Genomic DNA, 22281 nt, shown 5'->3' with positions numbered 1-22281 from the left:
CTTCTGTCATGATGTCTTGTGTTGCCACAGGGACACATCAGGGCCAGAATCTCTGAAATCCTGAGCCAAAATAAACCCCTTTTAACTGTTTACCTCAGGTGTTTGGTCACAGTGATGGAACACTGATTAACACAGCAGCCAAAATATTTGTTGGCAGAATAGATTAATCCCTCCATTTTGTAGGCAGGATGTACACTGTAGCATGAAATCCACACGACAGTTACAGCATTGGATTTGCATTTATTTGTGGCACTAAGAGAAAGAGCAGACAGCTGTGACTAAGAGCAATTGGCTGGTAGCTCTTGCCTCACTGAGAAAGTTTAGCAATGTTAATCACACAGTACCAAGTTCCCACTCTACCCGATGCCTAGATTTAAAACAGGGAGAAATAGGAAAAGGATTTCATGGTTTTTTTTTTTTTTTTCAGTAAGGCAGAGATTTTATATCATGAACTCATTTCGACTTCTATTGCTGTCTTGATTTTCTCCATATAAGAAAAGGTTTTAGAGACACATTAAAAAACACAAAACTTCCTGCTGAGTTTAAATTCTTTAAAGATGGTATCTACCCACAATGTACTATAAGAATGTCATATAATACCAGGGCAGCTGCTAGACCATGCCAAAGTGTGTCAGGATAAAATATAAGCCACAGAATATGTGGCACGATGTGGACTGCCCTCTGCTACATGTAGGTCCTCAACACCCTGTTCTCTGGCCCTCTGCAGGATTTCAGAAAGCTACTGGTGAAGTCTCAGGCTCCATGCAAAGCTCCTTTACAGTGACCTGATGCATGTCATAGCCTGCTGGGACATCAGGGATGGGCAGGGACAGGGGTACTATACAAGTGGGACACAATCTATAAAAAAAAAAAAAAAGACAGCCCTTCCAGTGTTCTCATCTCTGCTTCCCATCACCTTCTAAGGAGCCAGGAATGTCTTGCTCACACAGTCAAGTAGGGCTGCTACTCTGGGCAGCAACAGTGGAATTTTAAAAGCTTAGTTGGTCAGATCACGGTCCAGGATCATCTGTGAGGTGTGAGTCTTCACTGTGTGAGGAATTCAAATATGAATCTGATGCTTTTCTACCCTGCAAAAGTCATCTCGGCAGCCTTCCTTCATTGCACTTCTTACTCCAGAAACAGCATCCTGGAGCATGTGATAGATCCTGACTATTTCTGTTGATTTATGGTTTTGTCCACCTAGAATTCAAAAGATCATAAATGATTTTAACCATGTGTATGTGGTCAAAGTCTCAAAGATCCAAAAATCAACTTAAGGCATAATTCCTTGTGCCCATAGCTATAATCAAGTGTGAGTGTTGGGCTCCAGCCTGTGTATTCCCATTACTCTGCCAACAAGAGCAGTTTATTGGCAACTGTGAGCATTCAGAGGCAGATCATATGTCCTTGGCACACAAGTCACACAGCAAAGCAGCATCTCCCCTTTGACCATTATGTAGGAACACTGAAAATCCACCGCGGGCAAGTTGGCCTGGAGACGGGAAAGTACCGCCACTTCTTGAAGGTTTCATTTCCTGTCATGTGGATTTCTAAAGTGATGATACTTGGAGCTGTACAGGTGGTTTCTGCAGTGGTAGGACCTCACACGAGCAAGGGAACCTGCAATGAAGACGGGTAGAGTTACTGTCTCTGTGGGCAACAAAGTGTACAGAAGAGAGCTATGCATGCTCATCCTTGTAAAAGATGCTGAAGAATTGAGATCTAGACCACCGGCTGTGCTTCTTACTCTCCCAAAGACCTTTCCAAAGTACAAATGTGCTTAAAACCTTACAATGACTCGTGAGAAAACAAGCAACATGGAATCTATGGATGTTTATTTGTCCGTTCCCCCCCCACACACACAGCATCTCAGTGCTCCTTTGTGTTCACCTCACCAGTCCTGGAGGCAGGAACCTTAGTAGGCTCACTCACTCCACATATAAAAAGTGTATGAAAAAACAAAACAAAACAAAACAAAACAACAACAACAACAACAACAAATAAAAAGTGTATGACCAGAGTTTGTGGTGTAGATGAAGGAGCGTGAAGTTCTTCTTCTATGTGACAGGAAAGACCACATAGATCCTGATGTTCTCTCCTGATAACCCAACAACAGGAAATCAAGACCCGGGGGTCTGTCTCTAGTGCCTCTGAAATGAGTTAAGGAGATGGGTGTCCTGTTAAATAACCATTGTTTCTCTCCTGGAGTATCAAACCAGAGCCCAGGCTGAACAGGACTGGCTGGGAATTTGCCATTGTGTGTTACCTTTTTAGTTCATCAACCAAAGCAAATACTCAAAAGCCACAAATTCCTTCAGAATTAACACATGCACCATTGGGTTGATAGTACCCAGTGTATGGCCAGTCTAGCTGCTCTCTCAATGGATCTTCCCAACAGTCTCACTATGATTCAAGAATAATGGGCAAGGTATTCGTGGAAGAACATTTCCTCATATTTGTAAGCTGAACATCTCAGTTCCAGGTGGTGGAATGACCAGGTGACAGCTTTGGGATGTGACTAGGTCCCTTGGGAGTGTAGCATCTCTCAAGGGCTTAGTGTCTAATCCAGACCTAGAACAATTCTGCACTCTCTCTGTTGTGATTCTAGCCATCGATGGTCAATCCCTGATCTCCTAGTTGGAGAGAAGCCACTGTGTATGGCTCATTAAGCCATGTGCCTGTTGCCTCTTCTCACAACAGCAGACATGGACTTTGTGAAGGATTTTGGCAGCCTCACAGTTCCACTAACACCTGTGCCATGTGTGGATGAAGGGAATGCTGTGGCCCTTTGCCTCCACCTGTGACATTACAATGGGAAATGTGGGAACAATGACTCCATGGGGATAGTGGCACAACAAATGAGATAGATGTCTAACTTTGGAGTCGAGCAAATACTTTTAGTACAGTGATGTTTAATCAGAGTTCTGTGATACAAAGGGACTTACAAAGAACCTTTGGATCAAATGCTCATCAGTAAGACCTAATCAGAGCACAGACCCTCTGACCACTTGCATATGTGGCTCAATTCCTTTTGGCCTCACGTGGGCCCAGGGACATCTTCCCCAGCTCTTTTGGCACCCTCTGACCTCTAGTGCTTCACATTCTGGGGTTAGCATCTCTTATTGGTGAAGCATGGGAATAAAGAGATATAAGTGGAAGCCCTACTCACAGCTATCAAATGTGAAGTTGTACAGTGGCCATACTGTAGTCCTTCATAAGGGCTCTCCAGTTGACCTGACATCTACAAGTCTCCACGTCCCTGCTCTAGTTCCATTCCTCCATCCCCAGAAGAAGGAAAAGCATATGCAGGATATCTACAGCAGATCTGCTTGTGCAGGGCCCCAAAAACCAGAGCCAAGGAAAATGAGGAGGAACATGTCTGCGGTAGCCACTGATTAAGAAGGGAAGAAATTCTACACGAAATTTCTACAAGAGGTAGAAATCCGAATGGGGAAGCTATAGCCACAATCCAAGATACATTCTACTGTGTAAGGCAAAAAGCAAAAAGAAAACAGAAGTCCGAGGGCCATTCACTAGGACAAGACCTGTGTCTAACACAATCAGGTGATATCATGGGGTCAGGGAGAGGATGAGGTGAAGCAAGGTCAGGGATGTGGTCAACGCTGCCTCAATCTGACTCAGAAAAGGAGTCTGCCTACATGGTGCCTCAGAGAAAATTGGAGAGGGCTGGATGCAATGGTGGGAAGTATAGCAGGAACTTACTGGAAAGTTCTGGAGGAGATATAACCATCAGTGTTCCTTGAATATATGAGCCACAGAAGAAGCTGGCAGAGGGAATGAGTTAGGAAGAAGCTAAAGAGGCAGCTCTAGGGCCATGTTGAAAGATAGGCAAGGAAGGGGGTGTTAGCACCTCTTAAAGGACCCTACTGCAGCTAGTAGTACAGCCCAGCCAGACAGGAAGAGAGCCTGCCTTACAGAGAAGTACAGCCCATACTTTCCAATAGTGCTAAGCTCCAAACTCCAGACTCTGCCCTCCATGATCCTCTAGTTAGGATTCCAACAGAAGATCTTCACTGTGGAATCTAGAACACTGAGAAGCTGGGAAAACTGTTGTATGGTTTGAGAGAAACACATGGAGACACTTTTCTGAGAAGTTAAAAAAATGTTTTTCCGAATCCCCTGTGGTGAAAAGCCTGCAGAGGGAAAAGAATCCACCATCTTTGCAGTGAACAATGCAGTGAGGGGAGGCTTTAGTAAGAAGATAGCCAGGAGAAGAGAGGCAGGACTGGGAGCAAGAGGGCATCCCAGAGGGGGCAGCCTTGAGGTAGCTGTCCGGGTTGAGGTACACGGGAGGAAGGAGTTTGTTTTTAACTAAATGTTTACTGTATTAACAACTGAAATATGACAGATACATTATCCCTGTCTCAGAGATAGCAATAGATAATAGAAATATATAGAAATATATAGAAATATATATATATATACATATATATATATATATATATAGAGAGAGAGAGACAGACAGACAGACAGACAGACAGGCAGGCAGCATATGGATGCACTTGAGACAGAGTCTCAGTATATAGACTTGGCTAGCCTAGAACTCATTATACATCTGGACTCTCACTTAAGGACAGTTCAATGGCTTCCTGCCCCACCTAATGCTGGAATTAAGTTATGCTTTAATAATGCATGTCACTCTGGGACCATGGCCACAATCAAGATCACAACACCTCTCACAAGATTTCCTACAACTTCCTTCAGTCCTCAAATGTTACCAATCATCTAACAACTACACAGAAGTTTATATTTTCTAGAATTTTGTAGCAATCCAACAATATGACTAAATTTTATGGCCATTTTTCTTTCAGTATAATTATCTTGAACTCATCTTGTATTGCTGCAGGTATCAGCATCGCTGTTATTTTGGTGAATACTGTATGAACACATCATACTTGTTTATTCATTCTTTTGCTGATGGGCGATTGTTCGCAATTTTGAGGCAGTTATAAATAAAACTGCTGTGAGTATGTATGTGGAAACAAGTATACCCATTTTCTTGCTCTCCTCCATTTTTGCTCTAGTAAGTGTTGAAGAAAAACAGAGAAAACAGGCATTTTGTGCCTTCTTGATGCTGGGAGGGTATTAATTCATATGTAGTAGTTCATATGGGAATAGATTTTAAATGTTAACCTTGTGTTCCTTGGACATATTCCTTGTGTCCTAGGACATACCAAACACCATTATTCTCATGTTGTTCTCTTTCTTATCATATCTGGTTTTGGAATCAATAACTGGATTCACAGGGTACATTGGGACCTACTCTCTCTTCTTTAGTTTTTTGGGATGGTTTTGTTTAGAAGTCTTGTTACAGTTGTAGAGCTCATTAGTGAAGCTATCTAGGCCTGGAAGCAGTGAATATGTGCATGGTGCATTGTGTGTGTGCGCACATGAGCATGTACATGAAGTCTTTTTTTACTTATTATTCAGTCTCTTTACAGACGTGTTTTTTTCAGGTCATGTATTTCTTCTAGAATTTTGCATTTGTATCTTCATAGTTTGACATTGGTATGTTTAAACACCCCAATGTCTGTCTGTCTGTCTGTCTGTCTGTCTATCTCTCTCTCTCTCTCTCTCTCTCTCTCTCTCTCTATATATATATATATATATATATATATATATATATGTATATATATATTTCTATATATTTCTATTATCTATTGCTATCTCTGAGACAGGGATAATGTATCTGTCATATTTCAGTTGTTAATACAGTAAACATTTAGTTAAAAACAAACTCCTTCCTCCAGTGTACCTCAACCCGGACAGCTACCTCAAGGCTGCCCCCTCTGGCATGCCCTCTTGCTCCCAGTCCTGCCTCTCTTCTCCTGGCTATCTTCTTACTAAAGCCTCCCCTCACTGCATTGTTCACACCCATTGTTCACTGCAAACTTCACACCCATTCGTGAAGTTGCTTGTATTATTCCTTTCATATGAAAGTCTCTTATTATATCTGGAGAATCTGTGATATTTTTTGCCTCTTTCCCAAAATTGACAAAAGGAAATCTTTTTCTCTTGATATATTCTGTGCCAGACTTTCCGATTCATTGGTTTTGTTTCAGAACGAGCTGTGGGTTTAACTTTTAGAATCAGTCTCCTCTTTTATTTTATTGATTCCTGCTATGACCTTTACTTTTTTCTGCTAACTTCAGACTTCAGTTTTGCTCTACTTTTTTCTAGTTTTCTAGGGAAGAATATCGGGTTATAGAATGACAAAGCACCATGAATTTCTCTTGAAAACACTACTGTAGCAGCACTTCACACTTTCATAGAGTAATTCACAATCACCTCAAACTACTTTCTCTCCTTTGATTTTTGCCTTTTTATTTAAAACTGTTATTTTAATATTTGGGGATTTTCCTGGGACCATGTTATTATTAATTTATAATTTAATCCTGTTATAGTCATGAACGTACTTGCTATGTGTGGTCTTTAGATAGCTACAGTAACTATTATCTAATATCTGGGATCATTATGGGGTGGGTACACTCATGTTCAGTCATTAATGACTATTTAAGGCTAGCCTACCATTTTATTACCTGATCGTTTTTTTTGACTGGATGCCACACACTGCCAAATTTTGCCTTGAAATTTGCTAAACAGTTTTACATTCATATATATATTGCTAAGCTTTGTTCTGCGATGTAGTCATTTGGAGACAATTTGATCCTTGTTTGAAAGATTTTGGGGCAGAGAGGGTCATGAAAATTGTTACCCACTGCTGAGAGAAGAACATGTCCAAAAGACAGGACATTCTGAGTCCAGCTTAGGAAGATTGAAGGCATTATTCCTCAGCCTATGAGAGCTCCAGATTCTCCTCTACCACTCTCCATTGATGGTCCTTCTTGCAGCTTGACTTGTATGTGTGATCAAGCTCTGCTTTGTTAAAACACTCCAGTAGGTTCTGCAGGTCTCTGGATTGCTCTGTGTTATAATCTCTTCTTTAACATTCACTATGTATGCAGATGCCTTGATATTATAGGACTGATGCTCTGCTCCTCAATCAAGAAGAAACATGGATGTGCTGGATAGTTTTATGCCAACTTGACTCAAGCTATAGTTATCTGAGAGAAGGATCCTTGACTGAAAAAATGCCTCCACAATGACTGTAGGCAAGCCTGCAAAGCATTTTGTTAATTAGTAATTGATGGGTTAGTGTCCTGCCCATTGTAGGTGGTGCCATAATAAATCAGGCTGAGCAAGCCAGGATGAGTAAGCCAGTAAGCAGCACCCTTCTATGGCCTCTGCATCAGCTCCTGCCTTCAGGTTCCTGCCCTATGTGAGTTCCTGTCCTGACTTCCTTCAGTGATGAACTACGATTGGAAAGTGTAAGCCAAATAAACTCTTTCCTCCCCACACTGCTTTTGGTTCATGGTGTTTCGTCATAGCAATAGTAACTCTAACTAGGACAATGGGCCTATGTCAGCATCCCTTCAACGCCACAGTCAGATACTGCTGGTTTAGGAGATGTTGGATGCAGGCCTCACAATCTGCTATGGTATCTCTCAGGGACTGTAATCCCTGTGGCTTGATGGCTACTTAGAAGTCACATTTGCCTAAATGTTTGGCTGCCTAAGATAGGATGGCAAATCTAATCCCTGAAATTACCCTCTGGACTGACGACACTCTCAGAGACAGACCCATTGAGTATATTTTAAAAGCTATGGCCTTCTTACAAGGAATGCCCTGTACATTCTTTCTGGATAGTGTAATTCTGCTAGTCTACCTCCACTGTTACAGGTGAGCAGCCTTCCTACTTTACCAGTCTCTTTACTCTCCAATCAGCGTATACAAACTGTGGCAACCAGTCAGTATGAATAGCTACAAATCACATAGGCACATATCCATATATACTGACAAACCTGTAGGTGTTTTATACTGTTTCAGCTTTATTTTTCTTGTGACTCTTTCAAACACAAGTCTCAAGATGGGTAGGATGGAGTCCCATTAAAATGACCCTTGAACTCCTTAAATGTGTGCAAGACGCTCTATGTATATTTTACCTGAAAAAACAGCTGTAAAAAGTAAACTCCCGTAACATGCAGATAAAGTCCTGCTGGAGTCATGAATGCTAATGTTTGCATTGTACACAAATGAAATCCTGGACCAGGTGTGAGAGTCACATGCCTATAATCTCAGCATTCTGAGACAGGAGGACTGCTGAGTTCAACGCTAGCTTGGGCTACACAGTGAGATCTTGTTTCAACAAAAGAAAAAGTGTGTGCAGAAAGGCAGAATGGTAGATCATGAAGATGGAGAGATATGGCTTAAAACAAATGTAGCAAACCCTCATCAGAAACTCTTGGTGCTAGATAGAGGGGCATTTGCTTCACAATTATTTCAACTTTTCAACATGTTTGACATCTTTTCTATGAAAAATGATTAAAAAAATCTTTCACGCTAAAATGACAAAAAATGTAGTTTGCTGAACTGTATTTAATAGAAGTCAGAGCAAGACATGATTGTGAAGTCGAGGCAGGCTTTCAAGGAAACCCTTCAGCCAGCTTTGAGATAGTTCATAAAATGAATCTCACGCAGAAAACCAGCATGTGTGAGTCTCGAGAGCACACTCTGAGGACTGTGGACTTATACCCTGGCTGGGTGAATCTCTGAGAGTTGCTCGCACAGTTCTCAGCCCTGTATCGTCCACTAGAAAAATGAGAGTGAGGTCTGTGTTACAGAACTACCAGGCGCCCAGGGTCATTTTACAATAGGCTGGGCAGGACACACTCACTGCATGACCCTGTGGTGCTCCTGTTCTGACGGGCTTCCCCACACAGAGGAAAGGGTTGCTGTGGCTCTTGGGTTTGGAGGTTTCAGCCCATACCTGGGTCAGCCCAAGGTTTTGGGTCTATGGAAGCATATTGTGGAGGCAGGCAGTGTATGACAGGTCATGAGTGGCAGGGTACATGTATTCTTTTTACAGCAAGCAGGCAGAAAGCAGAAGGAGCTGGCCAACAACGGCAAGCACTCCCATTAGGCTTTTCTTTTGGTATACGGGTTTCTGGAGCACACTGCAGACTGTATCACTTACTAGGGACAGGTTTAGTGATCTGTAATGAGGGTTTGGGACATGGAGCCACAGGCCAAGTGAGCACACCCAGCTCAGCTAATGCTAGGACACTGGATCACTCTTTCTGGGGGTATTGGGATACCTTACCTGGGCGAATCTCTGAGAGCACATGAGGATAAGTGGGAATGGGGCAGTTGGTGAAGGAAGGGTAAGGGAGAGAGAAGAAGCAGGACAGATGTTCATCCTTTGCTCTTACAGGCAGTGTAGGAGACCTAGAATTCTTGTCCACCATCAGCAAGGACAATATGATGATGCCATCTGGGTAGGAACAGTGTTTAGTGTGTGAGGGGAAAAAAATTGAAGGAGAAAGTAATGCTCATACATTTACTCGGTATAAACAAGGAAACTGCAAAAGGACAGCATGGGAAAGATCGAGCTAGAATTTCACTGAAGCAAGCTGAAGGAGACAGGTAACTGTCAATGAAGCTTGAGCTTATACTGAGAGCAAATGATGTCAGCTCAGACTTAAGGCACACTGCTGAGAGTGCTTCTGTGACCAACAGACAAGCATCAGAGAAACATGCATGTGCGAGGAGGAGAGAGAGGCTGGGCCTATCCAAGGAGCAGGCCCCAAAGCAGAGATCGATGTGGATGTGGATGCCACACACTGGGGCTTCCTAAAAGATGCATGCTGTCTAAAAGACGTTTATATTATTTGTTTAGACAAAAAGAAAAGTATTCTGGGGAGTCACTGGAGAACACAAAGTTGCAAAAATATTTAAACTTTTATTTTTCTTCCTTCCAGGCCAAGAAGAATATTCTCTGACTGGACAAAGGTGATTGACCACTGCTGTGGGGGCATGGTGCTGGGGAAGGATTTCTTGGCAAGAAGCAATCCCCAAGGAAGCAGGGGCCTTTCTTTCAGGTTGGGTGGAAAGATTCTAGGTATAGAGGAATCTAGGGGAGCCAGCAGCTAGGTGACAGGTGAGGGTACAAACAAGCCAGGGAGGAAGAGAGGACATGCCCAAAGGTCATTTTATTTCCCCAAAAGAAAAGAAAGGTGCATTTGTAACCTGAATTGGATATCTGGCAGGATTTTCAAATGGTTCTGTGACATGAGCTTTCAGCACATGGACAGTAGGGTGTACAGGAGTGCTGGGATGTGCACAGTGCCATAAATGGGGATATGCTGTCTTAATTCTCCTTCCGGATCTTGACCCAGTGCCCCACTCTATGCCAGAAGCTGATGGTACAATGATGGGTGAGCCTTGTGCAAGACTATGTTATGCAAAATGAGGCCCATATCCAACAGCACCTACAACAGTTCTGGGGAACTCAAAACTGAGATTTGCATTCTGAAAGGAAAATTACATGGTGGTGGTTATATGGGAAAACTGAGCCAGCCCGGGTACTGGAGGAGCCGATTAGAGAGTTCAGAGTGAAAACGTGAAGGCCAAAGGCACCCAGTGGTTTTACAACACACTTTACCCCAGCTCCATTTTCAGAGACAACAAGGAATGTGGGAGAGCTGTCAGTAAACAATCTTGACTGCCTGTCTTGAAGCCATTCTAATTTAACTTCACATAGGTAGGCTTACACAATGAACAACCAGGGCCCGGTGTATGAATGAATGTCATTCAAGAACCAGGTCTGTGCTGACACGGGTTTCTGTTCCCTACTCCCTGGGACATGGAGTTCTCTTCTGCTGAGAAGGAAGGGGTTTGTTGTTCTCCTCCCTAGCTTGGGACCTCCTGATAACATCATATGTCCAATCAGTTCTTCCTGATTGTCCAATCAGGCTTCCTGTTGAGGTCAAGGGGCATAAAATGCTTTCTTCTACATCTGTGATTCCTGTAATGGGAAAAAAGGCACCTGTGCTGTGTGAGCTCAGTGTGGCTCATGGGGCACTTGCCAAGGCACCCAGGAGCTGATAAGATGTCTGGACATAGCAAAGGTGCTGACCTAGGAATATTTTGCCAGGAAAAGTCACTTAGAATACCAGCGCTACACTTGACTATTTATCAAATGGAAGCCACAGGCCTTCCTCCTGGGAAATAGAGCATGATCCTGTTATACCCTCTGTGTGGGTTGGAGTGGGGAGTCTAACCATGTCCTTCAGTTGTTCTGAATAGTTCTTTCTCTGATTTGTGTGTGTCTCTGAGGCACAGGACTTCTGTAGGCACCATGGGGCTTCATTCCTCCTTCTGCTCTGAACAGCTCTGCCAATGCCTGCATCCTGGTAGGTCTTACTAATGGGTTAGGGACTGAAGCACTGCTATGCACATGTTTGCATGAACATACAGGTACGAGGAAACAAGGTGTGCATTCCAGGCCCTCTGACACAATTCATCTCACGCAGATCAGCCAAGGCTGCTGGATACGAAAGGTTGTTTTTACCTTTGCTGTGAATGAAGGATTGAGGGAAAAGGAGGACAAGATCATAGGGAGGTGGGTGTGAGCACTGAAACCTATCTGTGAGAAGAGGAGCATCCTGGGAAGACACATGGTTTCCACAGCTACAAGTGTTTTCACATGGAACCAGAAGCCAATAGGCAGCTGGGAGCACTGGCAGCCATCAGCAGCCAAAGACCTGGGCCACTCACACCATAAAGGCAACTGTCACAGAGATCATTTTGAAAAACAATGCTGTCATCTTTAAGATAATTACTCTTTCTCCATCAAGCTGAGTGTTCTGTATCATGAGCAGCATCTTCCCATGATCAACCATCCCATTTTGCCTACTATGGTCAGGTTCTTTTGTTGTTTTTAAATTTCTAAATCCTGGGGAAGCCTCTCACCTTAGGATCTGAGCTGAGAAGAAGGCTTTCTCAGAGGCAATAAGCACTGTGTGATATGCACTGGAGCCTTCTACAGAGACCTGGAAAGCTAGATTCAAGAGCCCATGTGAGCAGGAACTTACACTGAACACTCAAGGTGTGAAAAGCAACACAAGTTCCCAACTGTAGACAGCTCAGTCCACACTGCAAATGGCACAGGTCTACTGTACTTTCCTCAAGGGCAGTTGGACCAAACAGGGAAAAGGAAGCTAAAGCAATAGAGGAAAAGCCCACATGTTTTGACCCCGGAGCTATGAAAAGTCAGTTGTCTATACACAGCAGGAAAGTGCTGTCTGGCTGGTTTTGTGAAACCATCACTGGACTGTTAACATTCCCCCCAACCCCATGGCCCATATCTGGTACTCGATAGACAGTTGCAGTGGGAAGGTAAACTAGCAGCCATAAAGGTGTGGAATTGCCCCTAGGGGTCAAGCCCTACCTAGGAGAGGTCAGTGCAGGCCATGAGGATGTTCACACTCCTCAGAGAGGCTGTGGCAGGAAGGAGGGTGCTCAGGAAGTTGTGCTATCCCATCCTGGCTTCCTATGCCACAATCTGTAACCGATCAGTGACAAGAGCCTGTTTGGTGTCATCTTGCCCCCATTACCCAGCACCCGGCTCTCAGCCCCAAATCACTTTGAAACTGAACACGATAGACAAATTCTTAAACATTTGCGGACTCATGCTTTCCAGAGTATGCAAGCAACCCAAGAGTTACGTCAATCCAAGAAATATAATCACAACTTGGTCCTATGGATCCCATTTAAGGAGATAGCCATGGGAAAAGGACAGCTGTGTCTCCTACCCCGCTACAACGCTGTAACTGTGATAACCTTCCCTTTGAGCATGCCTGGGGTTCATAGTGGCCAATTTCCTCCTCACCTCTAAACCTTCAACTGGACATGTCTATTCAGACCTTCTTATTCTCTGTTCTTCATTTCTACCCCTTAATTTCCTAAACACTTAGTCTCTTCTTCCAGGTGCTTTGCAGTCTTGCTTCTTTTTAACTTTCTGCAAAGCAAAAGAAAGAGTTCTCAGAGAAAGCAAGCCCAAGTTTTCGATTTTTAAGTAACCACCTGTTAGCTGCGTAGCCTTGGCTTTTAGTTTCTCTTGCCTCGGGTTCTTTACATCACTGTAGGACAGAGTAGCATCTATTTTGAAAAGCTCCAAACACCAGTCAGTGAGCTATATAGAGAGCAACTGTATGCTTATAGCCTTCAAGTCACTGTTCCCCTCTCCATAGAGCCCCCCAGGGATGCTTGGAACCGTGGAGTGTACCAGAGCCTACATACACTCTGTCACTTACTCGGCCCATGTACCTAAGAGGGTAAGTATGAAGCCTTTGTATTACACACTAGGGACAGGAAGACATAAACAAGTACACTACTAATACCCATTTGCTATTATTAAGGTTATTTTTAACTCATCAGTTGTTAATTTTTTAATATTTTCAAAGTGTGGTTTACTAGCTCACTGAAATTGGAAGGGAGGGAGGCTTCAGATAGGTGACACTCAGTGTTTTCAGAATATATTAGAGGAGCAAGTGAGATAGACAATTATCCCAAACCTTAAAGCCAAGTCCCTTCAGAGACAATTTAACTTGGCTGACCTTTGGGTTTGAACTTCTGACAAGTCCAATTTGGGACTCAGATGTTGCTTATAGATTTCTTGTTGAGAAACATGATTTTAGGAACTAAGAAACAAAGCCTTGTGATGGGTTTCACTAAATTACTTGCTTAGGACTTCTCTAAAGAAGAGCCACCTCTGGATTTCAGTTAGTGGGAAATGGCTGTCTTGAGCCTAGAGGGGGGTTCAGAGGTGCATTCACAGCCACTTTCATCTGACTTCCATGACTGCTTCTCGATCATTCATGATACAAGTTCAGAAATAAATGAATTCCATAGAAATGGGAAATCATAGGGAGTCAGCTTGAAGTCTGTCACTCTCTGGTACTGCTGGATAGGGACCTGAAGTGAGCTAGGCCTCCAATGAAGACAGTTTACATCCTTCATGTCAGTTTTTGGGTCACTATGTAGAGTCATACCTGTCCAGCTATGATTGCCCTCTCCTCAAATCAGGACAAGCTCAAGGAAGTAGGGGCTAATCAGGGAGCTGAGCCTAATGAATTCCAAGAGAGCTTAGAAAACTGCAATTCAGCTGAGTAGTACTCCATTGTGTAAATGTACACATTTTCTGTATCCACTCCTCTGTTGAGGGACATCTGGGTTGTTTCCAGGTTCTGGCTATTATAAATAAGGCTGCTATGAACATGGTGGAGCATGTGTCTTTATTACATGATGGAGCATCTTCTGGATATATGCCCAGGAGTAGTACAGCTGGGTCCTCCAGTAGAATTATGTCCAATTTCCGGAGGAACTGCCAAACTGATTTCCAGAGTGGTTGTACCAGCTTGCAATCCCACCAGCAATGAAATAGTGTTCTTCTTTCTCCACAATCTCTCCAGCATATGCTGTCACCTGAGTTTTTTATCCTAGCCAATTTGACTGGTGTGAGGTGGAATCTCAGAGTTATTTTGATTTGCATTTCCTGATGACTAAGGACATTGAACATTTCTTTAGGTGCTTCTCAGCCATTCAGTATTCCTCAGTTGAGAATTCTTTGTTTAGCTCTGTACCCCATTTTTAATAGTGTTATTTGGTTCTCTGGAGTCTAACTTCTTGAGTTCTTTGTATACATTGGATATTAGCTCTCTATCAGATATAGGATTGGTAAAGATCTTTTCCCAATTTGTTGGTTGCCATTGTGTCCTATTGACAGTGTCTTTTGCCTTACAGAAGCTTTGCAACTTTATGAGGTCCCATTTGTCAATTCTTGATCTTAGAGTATAAGCTATTTATGAAATTCTTAGGGAAATGGATGGATCTGGAGAATATCATCCTGAGTGAGGTAATCCAATCACAAAAGAACACACATGGTATGCACTCTCTGATAAGTGGTTATTAGCCCAGAAGTTCAGACTACAGGAAGAACAACCCACAAACCACAAGAAACTCAAGAAGAAGGAAGACCAAAATGTGGACATTTCATTCCTTCTTAAAAGGGGGAACAAAATACCCATGGAAGGAGTTGCAGAGACTAACTATGGAGCAGAGACTGAAGGAAGGACAAGCCAGTCTAATATAGCTATCTCCTGAGAGGCTCTGACAGAACCCGACTAATACAGAAGTAGAGGCTCACAGCCATCCATTGAACGAAGTACAGGGTACCCAATGAAGGAGTTAGAGAAAGAACCCAAGGAGCTGAAAGGTTTGCAGCCCCTTAGGACGAACAACAATATGAACTAACTAGTACCCTCAGAGCTCCCAGGGACTCAATCACCAACCAAGAACTATACATAGTGGAACTGACTATTCTGGCAGCATGTGTGTAGTAGAGGATTGCAAAGTCAATCATCAATGAGAGGAGAGGCCCTTGGCCCTGTGAAGGTTCTGTGCCCCAGTGTAGGGGAATGCCAGGGAGAGGGTGGGGTGGCAAGCATGGGGAGGGGGGAGGCAACAGGGGTTTGTTCTTGTTGTTTTTGTTTGTTTCTTTGTTTTTTGAAGGGGAAACTTGGAAAGGAGAAGTCATATGACATGTAAATAAAGAAAATATCTAATTTAAAAAACCCCCAAAACACCAAAAAACAAAGAAAACTGCAATTCAGGAGTACCCAGAAAGCTTTGGCAGAGCAACAGAGTTGATGGCCTTTGGGGTACCCATAGACCAGTGCTGAGGGAAGGGTAGCTTTTCTCAGCCACATGTCCTAGGAACTTTTCCACTCTGCCACCACAATAAGTTTCCAAGTGGGGAACAAGGAGATCTCTCTGTCTTTTTTTGGGCAGGGGGCATGTTTTGAGACAGGGTCTCTGTATAGCCTTGGCTGTCCTGGAACTCACTCTGTAGACCAGGCTGGCCTCGAGCTCAGAAATCCACCTGCCTGCCTTTGCCTCCCTAGTGCTGGGATTAAAGGCGTGCACCACCACTGCCCGTCGATCTGTCTGTCTTATTTCTGGAAATAGTAGCCTTATATGATAGTGGCCCTGCCTCAGTTTCATGGGTGACATGTTTTCCTTAGAGGACACAGCATGGGCAACAAGAGCTTCTATGTTGAGTCCAGTCCCTGTATGATCAAAGCCTAGTGACTCGGCTCTGTGCATTTCACAAGTGTGAGGATTAACTTTCTATTGACCTCTTCAGGGACAGTACAGTTTCAGAAGCAGAAATGCTCTCTTAGAAAAATCTAAAATGCCCCATGAAGGAGGCATATGCAGCCACAGAAGTCTGTGAATTCATAGGTAAGTGGTACTGAGAGGAACCAGAGCTTGGAAGCCAGGTGGAGTTTGATAATACTGCTTCAGGGGCCACAGTTTTCTATAGTATCCCTGTGGGAAATAAATGTGTAGACTTGAATTAGACTGCCAAAAGAGACCGGGGGCGGGGGGGGGGGCGAAGAAAACAGTGTATGTTCTGAGGCGAGACTTTGAATTTACTAGCAGGTATGTGCTATGTTGGCAGAAAGAGGCAGACAAAGAGAGATATGGGAAGATCGGTGATGACATTGCAGGCTAAGGGTGCTACGCTCCCTCCAGGGAGCTCTAGGGAACACTCTGTAGATTCTCATCCAACCTGCACTAGCATTGATTTGGGGTTAGGAGACAGAAGTGGGTTTAGCTTTAACCTTGCCACATGGGCAGCAGGTAGCTTGAAGAGCTGGCTTTTCCCCAAGTCAACTCTTTTTTTTTTTGTCTGCCCCTTGGCGTACCCTCCAGAAGCTGGGCTATCTAGTTAGCTCTGCCTCCATTTCTATTTTCTGTACCAGTGCTCACCTTTCTGAGTCTTGCAGCTCCTGTGCCCGAGCGGATGGCATCCATCAAGGCTTGCCTAGCATTTACTGTGTTACTGAGGGTGCTGCTGCTGAACCTAGAAACCGTTATGGAGGCTGATGGATCCTGGGAGGCTGGAGTGGGTGGTGGTGGCAGGGTAGGTGGGGGTGGGAGGCCAAGGTCTTCTTGTTGAGGTTTATCCAAACCTGGAGCCACAAGTGCAGCATTTCGGAAGCGTTGGAGTTCCTCAGAGGCAAGGGATGATACCTAATGAGACAGTTAAGTGATTACCACTACAGTAAGTGCTCATATACCCCATCTCATCTGTGACACTCCATGTTGATGACACTGGAGTGAGAGGTTTCAGAAGGGATTAATTCATAAATGTGTTTCTACCATGAATAGAATCAGTACCCTATAAAAGAGACACCAGAGAGTACCTTGAACCTTCTACCATGTGAGGCCTTGGTATTCAGGCACTAGGGACTAGCAAGACCACCTTAAAAAATACCAATTTGGCTATTGCCATGATCTTTGACTTCTAGTTTCCGGAGCTGTAAGAAATAAATCTCTGTTGTTTCTAAGTGACCCAGTCTATGGTGCTCTGTTATAGCACCTGATAGATGTGAGAATTTGTGTAAAAGTCTTTTCTGAGAAGACAGCACACAGCTACCCATCTCACAGTGAACCTCAAACAGCTCCTTAATGAACCACGGAAAACAGAAATCTGTCTGCTTATACCTATATCCCTGTGCTCTTCCAAAGTATGGCTCAAAGGTACCAGGCATGGCAGCATAATTTCTTTTGCATGAAATAGAAGTCAGACACACAGATTGGACCAAGTCGGGGTGGAAGTTGAGAGCCACTAAAACCCCCAGGGGAAATGTACAAGTCACGTCATTCCTTAAACCCCATGTGTTTAAACCACAGGTGCACTGTCCTGCCTCTAAACTCAATTAATATGTACCTACAGTTGTGCAAGTTCAGGGCTATCATCCTACAGTTGCCTTGGTCTGTGGGATTAGGCTGGGCGGCAGGGCGGCAGGGCGGCAGGGCCTTATTATTCTACCCTGAGGTCACAACGAGTGTGTGAGTGAATTTGGAGAATGGTAGCATACAGGATAGACCTGCAGAAAAAGCAGGAAAATGTCAGTGGTGCAGGGGTCCCACTTTCTATGAGCAGAGGCCAAGGCAGATGTTTGGAATTGGGCGACAATGCGCCAGACAAATGGACTTCACAGTTCCGATACTGGCTGCCGTGTAAAGGAAGCTAAGTGGCACTGGCTTAGTCTGCTGAGGAGAAGCGCAGGTAGACTATGAATGTGTTATATATGGGAGGCCCATTTCCTTACCTTCCTGAGGCTGAGAGTCCCTCTGTGGCCCCGAATGGCTGCCAGAAGGGCAGATCGCTCGCTCTCTGCCTCCACGTAGGACGGTTTCTTTGGCCTTCCTTCTGAGGTTTGTTCTGCAGTCTAGAGTATTAACAAAGTTAATGTATTTCACTCTGAAGATAAGGCATGGCTAAGTCCATATCAGCAGCATCAATTCCGCTCAACCTGTCTACTTAAAGATACTTAAGTCCCCAAAAGAGCATTCAACTGAGCCATAGTATCAAAGCATATGCACACAACCATTTGCTACTCTAGTTTAAGCATAGCACTCAAAACTTTACTGAGTCATTCAACACGTATGTAGAGCAGGGTTTCTTGTCCAAATGTAGGCGGGTGTAAATGTTCTAAGCATATGCAGGGAGGTACAGCTAAGCTTAGCACATTAAAGGCTTTTCCAACTTAGGATATTTTCAACTTGCTATGGGCTGCCATCACATAACTCTGTAGAAAGATGAGCAGCAGCTATAGAAGAGCCAAAGGCTACAGATTTGGGGTTGCATCAAAAATTAGTCTCTTACTGTGAGACCATTCCTGCTGCTCTGCCAGCTTTCCCTAGCTGACAAGTGTGCTGAAATCTTGCAAACCTGGATGAGAATATCAGTGGGTGACATTGGGCCAGATCACTTAAAGCTTACTCTGCCTTGCTTCCTCAACTGAAAAATGGAGGAGATCACTCTTCATTATTGGCATTAGCTTAGTAATAGCATTTTGATGTGTTAAATGACTTGACAATGGAGGATCACAAAAGTATTATTTTTACTGTAGAATGGCAATACAATCACATCACATGTTCCAGTCAACAATATACCATATGGATGATAGCAGACTCACAAGACTGAAAATAGATGAAATATTTCTGCTTCCCAGCAACACTGAAATTCTACTGCAATGAATTTTGCAGGTGTTTGGAGTGATGCTAGTGTAGGCAAGCCTAAGCACTGTACTTTTAGACATGCAGAGTGTATGGAACACAGTTACATACAGTTGTTGCCACTCTTGGTTATGAGTGTGGGCGACTATGTTATTGTATTATGCATTCACTATACTATAGGCTCTATGGTTATTTTGTCATAGATAACCATCTTTAGGATGGTTCCATTGTTTTATCTTCCTCCAAACTGATAAAACCTGCTACATCAGCAGCATCCTTCTTCAATCTCCCATTGATGTCATCCGATGTAACAAGAAGTCCCTACAGAGTGCTAGCCTATTGCCATATGGGCTTGTGTGACACCTCATGATGTTCACACAACAATGAAACCAAATTCCATGCAGCCCTCAAAATGTGTCCCCTTATGTAACAACACAAGGGTACTTAGAAAGCAGTGGGCCTGCCTGTGTTTTACTATCTCAGGGTGTCAAGACTTTCCCCATAAGCTCATGAAAGACATATTTCTCAGCCTATCACTACTAGGAACTAGTGAAGACGTTAGGAGGTGATACTGGTGGGATGTCTTCAAGGAGGTACTTGAAGAAGATGATGGACACTTCTTTCTCCTCTCTGGTTAGGAGGTAAGCATTTGACCTGCCATGTGTTTGCACAAGACTGTGTTGCTTTGTCACAAGCTCAAAAGCCATAAGCTAAGTGACCATGAACTAAACCCTCCAAACCTTGAGCCAAAAACAAACCTTTCCTTTTTCTAAGTTTTTTCAGATATTTCGTTATGACTGCACAAAGCTGACAGAGTACTTCTGGATCAGAGTACTGACACCCCCACATACTGGCTTCAATATTACTCTGGCCCAATAGATTGGATACTTATTGATTGACATGTTTTCCACTGGACTGCCAGAGCCTGACAAGCTAAATCCCATCAGCCTCTCTAGTGCAAATGCTTTAGAAGGAGACAGAATATAATAAAATGAAACCAGAAAACTTGCCGCTCTGCCTTTCCAGTCTTTCTTCTCAAGATCTAGGACAGGGATGGAAGACCTGCTCAGGAGCTCCCTGCACCCAAACCCTGATGCCCACCACATTCACCTTTCGGAGCTTCTCTCTCCCTCCAGACGAGTGGATAGCTTCCATCAGGGCACTGTGCAGGGATATATCTTTTGGGAGTGGCCTTTGAACGACAGGCTTGAATTTTTTCTTTGGCCCAAAAATGCTGGTCGGTAGAGCATCATCTGCGTCTTGACCATCTGTAGATAACGAACTGGGCTTTTCCTCTGTCTGTAAGATAATATAGCTAGTCAGGGTAGACTCTTTTGGGGAGTGGGGAGGCTCACAATTTCCTGGGGTCCGTGCAGGGCCATTCATCAGTATCCTCCCAGAGTCATGGGCCTCTGCCAAGGGCAGAGGGGGTGGGTGCGCCTTGTCCAGTGCCTGCAAGGAGTTACATGTTGAATTTGTCTTTTGGTTACTTGTAGTTTGCTTTTCATTGAAACCACAGCTCTGTCCCACAGAAACACGATCCCTCTGGGAAGATCTGCCTGGGAGGAAATAGGAGTTTCTGTGGACAGCAGCAGCAGGATAGTCTTGAATCAATGACTTCCCATTTGCGCTGTTGACCTCTACTTTGGGATGGTCTCCTGCTGGCAACTGCACACCAGGGTTGCTGGGAAGGCAGACAGAGCCCTGGTTTGTCCCATGTTCATGCTGCCTTGCTCCAGAGTGCAGGATGGGAGCTGCATCATCTTTCCTGGCGGGAGGAGGTCTAGCCAGCTTTACTTTTTCAGGACCCTGTTCAGCAGTCTTCTTATGTGGTCTTACCACATCAGCATGGACTTTCGGAGGCCCCATCTTCTTGGCAATAGCAGAGGCCACATACTGGCTGGATGTTCTTCTCTGAGGCTTGAGGAATGTGATGTCTGTGGGATTAGATGCTGGCACTTTCACAGGACAAGAGACTGCTGAATGTGGCCGGCTTCTCTCTTCCTCCAGGTGTGCTCCATATTCCTGTGAGACTGGCTGCTGCTGGGGAGTGGTCAGTGTGAAGGATGCCTTCATCCCATTATCTTGATGTGGGTTTGTTGGTGTGGCAGTGATGGTGGTGGAGGGGCCCCTTTTGACAGTGCACTCAGCTGGCCCATCCAGGTACTTTTCCATCGAGTTGCGCCTCCAGAACTCTTTGACTTTTCTAATAGGTGGAGCATCTGTTTCAACAACAGCTGATGGTTGTGATATCGTCCTGCTTCCATTCATATGAGGACTCACCAGATTCCCTAGTTCATCAATCTTAATGGCACCAGTGGAGAGGGACACATCCCTGTCATAACACCTCATCTCTGATTTGGGAGGAACAATTTTATATGTAGTGAGGCCATACTTGAGTCCATAGCTTCCCCCTGAGGCTTGGCTATGATGAGACCATGGTGGGGGTGCTGAGTTGGAGCTCTCATCCTTACCATCTTTTGGATTCACTCGCAGTGAGTTTATTCCATGACCTGCCTGTGTCTTCTCACTGTGACTAGAACCACACACCTTGCCTTTATCCTTTGCTTTTGGGTCATCTATTAAAAGCTTTGAAACAAGTGATGTAACTGTGGGGTCTGTTTCAACTAGATTCTCATTTTCAGATGTGTTGGCTAAGGTTGGCTGATTTCTCTTTCTGTTATCTTGGGAAGGAGGGGAGGGGTCAGGCTCTTTTCTACTTGTTCTTATGGATGGTTGGCTATGCTCAGTCTGAAATGGGAACAGGTGAGATTTTTGGCTGGCAAAACCCCCTGTGTTAAAAGTAGTGGCATTGCTACATCTACTAGAGAACATCCCTGAGTCAAAAGGCTCATCAGAGACTTCCCCGATAAAAGTGACTGGGATGTCATCCACGCCACTATCAGGGATTATCGCTTCTTGCAGACTGTGGTTGGATACACCATTTACAGAGTTGGTTAGAGAGCTAGTATCTGTTTCATAATTTTCTTCCATTCCTGTAGAGAAAGACAAACACAAGTCACTAATTGGCACCCGTTATAGTATTACCAGCGAGTTAGTGAACACATGGCCAATACTTTGATTTCCCCAGGGATTACTACTTTTGTAAAAAAAAAAAAATACATGTTAAATGTTTTCTTGATTTATAATCTGCATCTGTCTGGGGCTAGAATCTCAGCTTTCACCCTATAAGAGCAGAGCCATTTGCCTATCCACGATGTGTCAGGGGGAGATACTTACCTGCATATTTTGCCAAATCATTGAATAATAAAACAGACTTCTACTTTTAGTATTCTGGAAAGTGTTCTCAAGTATACTGGGATTTTT

General features: G+C 44.0%; 1 protein-coding gene across 12 annotated transcripts in view; it reads right to left on the bottom strand.

Moving 5' to 3' along the window:
- Window positions 1-220: 220 nt before the first annotated feature.
- The window catches only part of Cobl (cordon-bleu WH2 repeat protein), a 243915-nt gene continuing 221854 nt past the window's right edge, over window positions 221-22281 (bottom strand). For all 12 annotated transcript variants that reach the window (XM_031338138.1, XM_031338142.1, XM_031338133.1 and 9 more), the window contains 4 exons: window positions 20065-21950; window positions 18045-18164; window positions 16696-16959; window positions 221-1620 (listed from right to left, as the gene is read on the bottom strand). In XM_031338138.1, coding sequence (XP_031193998.1) covers window positions 1603-1620; window positions 16696-16959; window positions 18045-18164; window positions 20065-21950 — 2288 coding nt within the window. In that variant the 3' untranslated portion in view covers window positions 221-1602. The remainder of the gene's footprint in view (window positions 1621-16695; window positions 16960-18044; window positions 18165-20064; window positions 21951-22281) is intronic.

The sequence above is a fragment of the Mastomys coucha genome, unplaced genomic scaffold (genome assembly GCF_008632895.1).
Source record: "Mastomys coucha isolate ucsf_1 unplaced genomic scaffold, UCSF_Mcou_1 pScaffold22, whole genome shotgun sequence".
Taxonomy (NCBI): domain Eukaryota; kingdom Metazoa; phylum Chordata; class Mammalia; order Rodentia; family Muridae; genus Mastomys; species Mastomys coucha.
This window is presented reverse-complemented; position numbering and strand designations above follow the sequence as displayed.